Below are 10,256 nucleotides of genomic sequence, written 5' to 3' on the forward strand. Positions count from 1 at the left end.
GTTCCATAAAACATAAGAGCCTGATGAGTGTGCTTTCTTTATAACTAAGGGGCCAACCCAGTTTGGAGTAAACTTCATAGTAAACTTGCCTTGTCTTACGAGCAACACCATCTTGAGTAGTTTATCTCCCTCCTTAAGTATTAGTGGTCTCACCATTTTGTTGAAGTTGGAGGTCGTTATTTTTCTATACTTTACTTGGCATTATAAGCTCCTCTCTCTTATATCATCTAGGGTGTCTAGTCTACTACAATCCTTTTGATCCTTGCTACAATACTTTCCCATTTCATATGCTATCAAAACTATTTGATAGATGCCTATACATGTATCGTACTATCCTGGGATGTCCCTAACTTCTTGGCTTTCGATAGATAGTCAACTATCTTTCGGGATTCTAATGGATACCCTAAATTTATGGGTAATATAATGGAATAAAAAGTTGGCTATATGTTTGTTGTTGCTGTTCTTTTCTAGGAGATCACTTGGACCGCTTTGTGAAATAGTCAATGCCAACTATAATGAAGCAGCAACCTCTAAAGTGTGGGTTTATTTTGCCAATTAGATCTACTCCCTAAGTATGGAAAGGCCAAGGTGCGATCACTTGTTGGAGTTCATGGGCTAGTTGATGAATTCTCCGTCCATGTAATTAACAAATGTGGCACTTTCTCACAGGTTTGGCTGTGTCATCCAACATTGCTGGCCAGTAGAGCCCTAGATGTAGTATGTGGCCGTACAAGGCATTTTGATCTTGGTTTGTTGTTGGCTCTCTACTGTAGGTTACTTCTAAGATTTGTGGATTTGATCCCCTTCTATGCAACTCAATTCGTCTTGCATGTAAAACCTTCCCATTATGAACAAGAGCCTTTTCCTAGCTAATATTGTCTGCTGGTAGGGCACTTGTTGTTAAGTATGCAATGTTGGGGCCCCTCCAGTCAGCCTCCCCAACTACCAAGCACCCATATTTGTTAATCTCCACTATACATTTCCTACAGTCATTTTGTACTTTCACTGCATCCATTTTCATATTTGGTCAGTAATATCCCATGTGTTATAATTTCCTTATATTCCCGCAACATACTTTGTGAGTTTCTCTCAATACCTTATTGTCTTGTGGTGAGGAGGTAAGGTTTTTGAGCTTCAAAATTATGGGATATCTCCAATCCTCTACCCTAATCCTATCTTGTATCTCTACCTAGTGGAATAGTTTTTCTATAGATGGTTTCCCTTGCATCTGGACACAAATCATAGTCTTCTCTTCTCATGGTTAAATCTTGGAGATTGAGATGGCTAAGGCATCTATGTAGCGATTCTTGGTGTGATTTCAATGTTGGTTGGGTGATGGTTAGGCCTTGGGTTAGATTTCTAGATGAGGGTTTTCTAAGGTAAAAGGGGAATTTCTTTTACTATGCTTGTCCCAACCATCTGTCCGATGACTAGCTATGAATTGCCTATTACTAGAATTTTGTTCGAGCTTTGTTCTTTAATTAGGGTTAACCTTAGGATAAATGCTTCATTTTCTACAATGTTATGTGAACAACGGAACTGGAGTTTGGAGGAACATGTTATAGTTGCTACAGAGGGTGAGGTTAGGGCAGCCTGCAAATTTCTAGTTATGGGCCCAGTTTTTTGTGTGCAAGCTCGGCCCAGCTCTGGCCGCAACAAGCCTGAAAAATTTTGGGTTGAGCTTGGGCGTAACACTTCAAGCCTGGCCTATCCCACAATGTAATATAATATATATGTTTTTACATATATATAGAAGTAGATTTTATTTTATACTAAACGTCTAATATTTTATATAAGATATACAAATGTTAAGTTTTAACATATAAATAAATATTAATTAGTTGACCCATGTCAATACATGTATGAACACTTGAGCTAATTCAAGTATGTAATTATAAATTGTCCTCCTAGACAAGGAGGCCTTATATAAATGAAGGAAAGACCTTCATTTTCATTTACTCAATATTTAGTGTTATTCCAAGTCCCACATTGCTCAAGAATGAGAATAGAGGCCTTACCTTCATCTATAAAAGGATAGGTAAGTCAAGCCAAACCAACTCTAAGAATTAAATGAGGCTCATGCATTTTTTTTCTTTTTTGTGAATAAGTCCAAATCTTAGCCAAGACCAATTTACCTTGGGCTTTTGCCAATTTTTTTGTATATATTACATGTAATTTAAATGAGAAAATTTTTATTATTGGATGTAATAGACCCGGAAAGCCTGTAAGCCTGGCTGGGCTTGCAAATTAGGCCTGGGGTGCGGGTTGGGTTGGGCCTGGACCTAGATTAAAACACTTACCATTAGTGATAAACTCAGCCCGGGCCCGACCTAGCTTGACCCATGATTTCTCCTGATCTCCTCTGAAATTTCTAAGGAGTCTTCGGTTGGGAAGGCTATGAGGAGGTTTGCTATTGCTTGGCATTTAATGGCTTTAGGGTAGGTGTTTTCAATAGTTGTACTCGATGGGATCACTGTTTGGCCTAGAATTAACTAATTATTGACCAATTTCTCTATCAACTCATTCTAGGAATTGATTCCCCGTAGTGTTAGGCTTACAAACTAGGTGTAGGCTAAACCTATCAATGATTTAAAGAACTCTCTAACTTTAAGGTCACCATCTAACGCAAAAGCCTCCATGGAATCTTCAAATTTATTGATGTTTTCATAGGGCTTGCCACGTTGCCCATCGTATAGGGTCCATTGTTGGTGAGGGGTATAGCTAACCGGGTAGGTTTTATTCAAGATACGGTTGGAGTAAGGCTTTTAGAGAAGGACAAAGGTCTTGGCTCGGGTTTGATTAACTTTGATAAGGCTTTTTAATGCACTCTTGAATCTTGGCTTGGCTAACTAGAGATTTAGAGGGGTCTCCTACTTTCTCGGCCATGTAGGATGGTTGTACATGGTGGCTCTTTAACAAACAGAGGTTCATGGGGAATTGGAGTTTGATAAGCTAGATCCAAGAAGGAGGTTGTAACACCATGTGGCACTGGCTTTTATTGGTGCGCCATGGGAGAGGGATCTGGGTAGAAAACTAAGTCAATGGTGGAGAAATGGAAGAGGTGGATTTTGGGGATGGTCGAGGGCCTCCATTAGCATCTCTTTGGTGTTGAGAGTATTGATACAATCTACCTTCTGGAGGCTGGCTTACAAATGTCCATCCTGTTTTCAATTCTGACAACGCGGTCGATGTGACTGTGGACCTTATGGATACGGTTTCTAGATTGCTACCACTTCCATATCCTTCCCAAGTTCCATTTTTGTCAGGTTGGAATTTCTCTTCATTTTCTATGGAGTTTTCAGGAATGAAGGGTGAGGTTGATTCTTTGGGGTGCCATCTCCATGATTTGCAATACAACTAGAGATTTAGGAAGGAGGTAAGAGGGTAGTGTTGTTGGGAGTTTTGGGGGAGCTTTACTAAAGGTTGAAAAAGAGTTGATAGCACAAATGGGTAAGGATCTCTCATGGGGTTGGTATTGAATGTGTGTCTAATAGAGATGTTCATAGGTTGGGTTGGGTCGATTTCAGGTATTTTGTTCAACCGACCTAACTTGGTCTGTTGGTTGTTTATTCAGCAAATCGAAACAGACCAACACTGAAACCTAAGAGATTTTAAATGTGCCAAGTGGCTCAAACCCAAACAAGAGGCTGTGTACAGACCAATTCAAGGACCTAGCACATCAAGCCTGACCTTTTACGGGTTGGGTTCGAGCTATCTCAAATAATCCTAACCTAAGATTGAGCCTGACTTGATAATGCATTATATAACAAAAATATATTTTATATATTATATATATAATACTTTTTCTTTATTATTCTTCTCTTTTTTCAGGTAATAGTGAGATTTTTTCATTATTTTTAGGTTTTGAGGTCATTTAATATAAATAAAATAGTTTTCTATTGAATAAAAAAGGAAAAAAATACTTTTTTAGTTTTCAGGCTAGGCTTAGGCCTGAGCATGAGTATATTTATAGTTTTCCGGTAGGGTGTAACGGCATGTGTTGGTGCTTTTTTATGTTTTGATTTAAGTCTCAGCTGCCCTCTGAACCATGGTCTGACCTGATGCCACCCCTGTAGGGGCGTATCGGGAATCTCCTAGCACGATACGTATATCGATACTTTGAACCTTGATAAGAATGTCATATGTTATAGAGTATAAAAAGGTTGTGGTTGTGGGATAAACATATGCTGCTAACAAGGACACTTAGTCTAATGCCAATTCCTTTCCATGCTTTGATAAGAAACTTTCTCGTGTCAAAATTTGACATACTCGCCCGGTGACATCCTAAAGAAGAGGAATATCTATAAAAATTCATAAAAACTCTTTTTGTATAGATTTTTAGGACATTAGTAACCTAATCTTAGAATTCAAAAGCCTTATTACTTTGAAACTTCAACCCCTTTAGTAATCTAGAATCTTAGAATTCAAAAGCACTAATACTTTGGAACTCTAACCCCTTAACCTAGAATCTTATAATCCCTTGTTGGTGGGGTCTTCTAATTGACCTTAGTGTATTTGCAATGTAATTGCCAATTGTAGGAGTTCTATGAAGCAGTTGCTCAATTTTGTAGATGGAACTATAACAAAGCAACTCATTGCAATCAACCTGCTATTTCCTATTCTCAAGTTGTAACTTGGTCATACCATACCTCGTTCATTAAGAATGTCATTAGGAGGGTTTTGAGTGACAAGATTTTATTGATGAATGGAATTGATTTTAGGGTCCTTTGAGAAAAGGCTCAACTCTATTGCTCCTAAGATTGCATTAGACTTATGACCTCCAATAAAATAGAACACAATGTTGTCTGTTTTAAATTTCAAACACTAAGAGAATCTACTATTGGTTATATCATTTGAGGGTCCATGTTATGGGTGGTAGCAAGATTGGTCTACAGCCATTGATGATTCCTGAAAAAGTGATTTATTGATCATAGTATTTGCATGCTCCTACACAAGAAGAAATAGGACCATGGAATTGTTTACAGAAAATTCTTTTTATTACCAATAATTTAGTGCATGAAGCACAAGAAGCTCAAAACCGATGCATATAGAGCTTAAACAAATACAACTGTGATCTTTACAAACAACAAATGGTGATGAAAAATACCCTAATGAAGATCAAACAACAACACCTAGAAACCACTCTCAATACTTCTTTCCACTCCATTCTCTCTTCATGGTACTTCTTGGGAAGGCCACTCCTAATCTTATAATAGCCACCAAAGTAGAAGCAACAATTTGGCCTGAATTGTAAAAGTTATAGTCCTTGTTAGCATTCTTCAGACCTTTATTAGGTAAACTAGCGATAGAAGCTTGAGAGGTGAATATCCTTGTCATAGTGCCTTCCCTTATTTTACTTGTAGAATGAACTGCAAATTAACAATGTCAAAAAAGTTAAAAGATATGATAGAAATTGTGGTGAAGTAATATAAATTATCATAAATAAAATTGAATTTGGATAGAAACTTACATGATTGAGGAGAGAAATGTGTGCCTAATAGTGAATTGGTGGTGGTGGAGATGCATAAATATATGTTGGAGGTGGTGGAGACTTCACTGGCGGAGGAGGTGAGATGTAGTGGTATGGGGGTGGAGGAGAAGGTGATGGTGGAGGTGGGGACTTGTAGTAGTATGGTGGGGGAGGAGATGGTGATGGTGGTGGTGGTGACTTGTAGTAGTAAGGAGGTGGTGGAGAAGGCGATGGTGGTGGAGGAGACTTGTAGTAGTATGGTGGAGGGGGAGATGGCGATGGGGGTGGTGGGGATTTGTAGTAGTAGGGAGGAGGAGGAGATGGCGATGGTGGTGGGGGTGATTTGTAGTAGTAGGGAGGAGGAGGAGATGGCGATGGTGGTGGGGGTGATTTGTAGTAGTATGGTGGAGGAGGAGATGGCGATGGTGGTGGGGGTGATTTGTAGTAGTATGGTGGAGGGGGAGATGGTGATGGGGGTGGTGGGGATTTGTAGTAGTAGGGATGAGGAGGAGATGGTGATGGTGGTGGGGGTGACTTGTAGTAGTATGGTGGAGGGGGAGATGGTGAAGGGGGTGGGGGGGATTTGTAGTAGTAGGGATGAGGAGGAGATGGTGATGGTGGTGGGGGTGACTTGTAGTAGTATGGTGGAGGGGGAGATGGTGAAGGGGGTGGTGGGGATTTGTAGTAGTAGGGAGGAGGAGGAGATGGGGATGGTGGTGGAGGTGACTTGTAGTGATATGGTGGATGGGGAGATGGTGATGGGGGTGGTGGGGATTTGTAGTAGTAGGGAGGAGGAGGAGATGGCGATGGTGGTGGAGGTGATTTGTAGTAGTATGGTGGAGGGGGAGATGGTGATGGGGGTGGCGGGGATTTGTAGTAGTAGGGAGGAGGAGGAGATGGGGATGGTGGTGGGGGTGATTTGTAGTAATATGGTGGAGGGGGAGATGGTGATGGGGGTGGTGGGGATTTGTAGTAGTAGGGAGGAGGAGGAGATGGTGATGGTGGTGGGGGTGATTTGTAATAGTATGGAGGGGGAGGAGATGGCGATGGTGGTGGGGGTGATTTGTAGTAATATGGGGGTGGAGGAGATGGTGATGGGGGTGGCGGGGATTTGTAGTAATAGGGTGGTGGAGGTGGGGATTTGTAATAGTAGACCGGTGATGGTGGAGGAGGTGATTTGTATAAATAAGGTGGTGGTGGAGGTGGTGATTTGTAATAATAGACTGGTGGGGGTGGAGGAGGTGATTTGTACAAATATGGTGGTGGAGGAGGTGGTGACTTGTAATAGTACACTGGTGGTGGTGGTGGAGGAGACTTGTACAAATAAGTGGGTGGCGGAGGAGGTGGTGATTTGTAGTAATAAGTGGGTGTTGGTGGTGGTGGGGAGTGGTAGTAATAAGGAGGTGGCTTGGGCTTGGGCTTCTCACATTCCTTATAGGGTTTCTTGGGAGCATAAGCAAACGGCTTGGCTTTCAGCACAACCTCGTAATGTGTCTTGGACTTGACCTCGAGACCAGCGCCCTTCTTTCCATCATGCCAATTAGTTGGAATGTTGCAGGGTGAACCCTTGGGAGCCACGTGGAGTTTGGCCTTGCAAGCCTCGGCTCCATATTTCCCATAATCAAAACCTTCAACAGAAATGCTGTATTTGCCATTGATCTTGGTCTTCCCGTAGGCAACAATTTCCTTGTCACCAGCCTTGCAAGTCACTTCCACGACCGCACCTGCTTCGCATACATGTAATAAAATAAGATTTCCAATCATGTCTGATATGTTTAATTAGAGTTGGGATGGATCTCCTCACAATAAGGCATGTTCCAACACCCTACCAATTTGATTTGACATCATACATCTCATTAAGTCAGATCATAAAAGTGGAACTCGTCATATATGAGATATATGTTCAATTTCCGTTTAAACAGCCTTAACAGCCTTGTATGGAAAAAATCTCTTTACTTATATATTTTATTTTGTAGGGAGATATTCCCAAAAGGTGGTTGAAACAGTAAAGGGACAAATTTACCCTGTCAAAGCCGATCTCAATTCTAACACCCTACTAACTTGAGATGTAGAGTATCAGATGACGTTGATAGGGTGTTGAAACATATTTTATTGGCAGGTGATCCGGCCTCGTTTAATTGAATAGCCAAAAGAGTCATAGCCATCCAAATAAATAATTTTGTCTTTATCATTATTAAACAAGAATGGCTATGGAAGCATTCTTTGGCCTAAATATATGTAATGAGTTCACATGTAATACAAAACAGTTGTATTCTTAGACTTGAATTTGTTATAGACAAAATTGAAAAGTCATCACACCCTTCATATAACGTAAGGACAGACAGCTGTCTATTTATTATTTATAAATCGTAAACAGTTTCAACGGAACACCCGACATGAAGTAAATAATTGAGAGCTGAGAAACAAAGTTGTTGGAATCTTCACTTAAAAAAGAAAATCCTTCAAGACATACTTCAGTGAGATTTAGATTCAAATTTTCTTAACACAATGAAGAAATAGAAAAACATTACTGTCTTCCCTAAAAGTATAAAGAATTCAGTCTAGCAAATTAGAAATTTAACATTGAAATTTGGTAACGATCTGTGTATAAGAATTCTATTTCGTATTCATATAAGAAAAATCTTCTGAAGTTTGAAACGGTGATATTGGGTGATTTTGTTTGGTTGCGTGTGAAATGAGCGAAAACGAACGATTTTCTTGGAAAAAGGATATTCAATAGAAAAAGAGCAACAATATTTCTAATAATTCTTGTATTTTGCTTACTTTAAAACATACCCGAATAATTGGAAAATGGGTACCTTGAAAAATAAGAATCAAGAAGTAGTAGCACTTATTTGAAAAATGTTTACAAAAACAAGTAAAAAAAGTCCTTTTTATAACTGTTTCCATGCAAATAAACACCATATATATAATATAAAAACATTTAGAAAATTATTGGTTTCCTTTTCATTAAGTTTACATGCAACTAAAAGGGAGATATGAATAAAAATTACCTTTGAGATGTTTCTTGTCGTGGGACTTCTTTGGATAAGCCCAATCGTAGCACCTGTAACAGTAGACTTTTCCGACTACCTTAACAACTAATGGGTGGTGGGGGTAAGGATGCGGTTTCGGTGGTGGGGGTGAATTGTAGTAGTAAGGAGGATGGTAGGGAGCTGGTGGAGGTGGAGATTTGTAGTAGTACGGTGCAGGGGGCAACTTGACCGGTGGTGGTGGGGATTTATAGTAGTAAGGAGAAGGTGGATATTTCACGGGTGGTGGTGGAGATTTGTAGTAATATGGTGGTGGAGATGGTGAAGGTGGGGGTGGGGACTTGTAGTAGTATGGTGGTGGTGGGGAGGGAGAAGGTGGTGGGGGAGACTTGTAATAGTAAGGTGGTGGTGGTGACTTTACAGGTGGGGGTGGAGATTTGTAGTAGTAAGGTGGAGGTGGAGATGGAGAAGGTGGAGGTGGAGACTTGTAATAATAAGGTGGTGGAGGTGATTTAACAGGTGGTGGAGGAGATTTGTAATAATAAGGTGGGGGAGGTGAGGGAGAAGGCGGTGGTGGAGACTTATAGTAGTAAGGAGGTGGTGGGGATGGAGAAGGTGGAGGAGGAGACTTGTAGTAATAAGGAGGGGGTGGTGATGGGGATGGTGGTGGTGGGGACTTGTAGTAGTAGGGAGGGGGTGGGGATGGAGAAGGTGGTGGTGGGGACTTGTAGTAATAGGGAGGAGGTGGGGATGGGGATGGAGGTGGTGGTGACTTGTAATAGTAAGGAGGTGGTGGAGATGGAGAAGGTGGTGGTGGGGACTTGTAGTAATAGGGAGGAGGTGGGGATGGGGATGGAGGAGGTGGTGACTTGTAGTAGTAAGGAGGTGGTGGGGATGGAGAAGGTGGTGGTGGAGACTTATAGTAGTAAGGAGGTGGTGGGGATGGTGATGGAGGTGGTGGCGACTTGTAGTAGTAAGGAGGTGGTGGAGATGGAGAAGGTGGTGGTGGGGACTTGTAGTAATAGGGAGGAGGTGGGGATGGTGATGGAGGTGGTGGCGACTTGTAGTGATAAGGTGGTGGGGGAGATGGAGAGGGTGGTGGAGGAGACTTATAATAGTAAGGTGATGGTGGAGGTGGCGATTTGTAGTAGTAGGGTGGTGGTGGAGATGGTGAGGGTGGAGGCGGTGACTCGTACAGATATGGATTACCGGCAACCGATCCTACATTGCAAGATACAAGGAGAACAGCCAAGCCCACAAGAAGTGGTGGCCATGTGCGAACCCATGAAGGGTCGCCGCTGCGTTTCCTCATGGATTTCTGATAATTCTCTTGCCCCCACCCAATGCGTCGGACTTTTATTTTTCCCCCGGAAAGATCCGATGCCGGCCGGTAGGAGGGGAGAGTTTTGGTTGTGGTTGTGATTGGATCATCTGGGCTTGCATGAGCAACTATTTATAGGAAGCCTTCCTCAAGGGCGAGCTGTCCTAATGAGTATTCAATTGTGTTTATTCGATCATGATTGCCGGCGTTTCATGGACTCCTCTTTAAAATGAATTATTAGTATTACTATATTCTTTTATTTTCGTAGACTTTTGGTGCTTTTCTAGAATCGTTTGGATCCCGCCATCCTTTTCAGCTAAGAACGAGTCACTAGTCACCTGCTCCATACAACTGTAGATGGTTCAAATTCATATTTAATGGACATACGTACTATTTTTTTTCCCGCTACATGTACGTACAATAATTTGTTGTTTGAATTTTTTCAATTCCGTCTTCCAGTGGTTCAAGTTGT

General features: G+C 41.3%; 1 protein-coding gene across 1 annotated transcript; it reads right to left on the minus strand.

Annotated features, from left to right (window-relative positions):
- Positions 1 to 4,902: 4,902 nt before the first annotated feature.
- On the minus strand, positions 4,903 to 9,981 carry LOC104605284 (uncharacterized). Its single transcript, XM_088891188.1, has 3 exons — positions 8,485 to 9,981; positions 5,471 to 7,194; positions 4,903 to 5,369 (listed from the first exon to the last, which is right to left on the minus strand). Exons 1-2 carry the CDS (start codon positions 9,773 to 9,775, stop codon positions 5,495 to 5,497), a joined length of 2,991 nt encoding a protein of 996 aa, XP_088747314.1. The 5' UTR covers positions 9,776 to 9,981; the 3' UTR covers positions 4,903 to 5,369; positions 5,471 to 5,494.
- Between the last annotated feature and the right edge of the window lie 275 nt (positions 9,982 to 10,256).

Source organism: Nelumbo nucifera, chromosome 1, assembly GCF_055504915.1.
Source record: "Nelumbo nucifera cultivar China Antique chromosome 1, China Antique-T2T, whole genome shotgun sequence".
In the NCBI taxonomy this organism is placed as follows: Eukaryota; Viridiplantae; Streptophyta; class Magnoliopsida; order Proteales; family Nelumbonaceae; genus Nelumbo; species Nelumbo nucifera.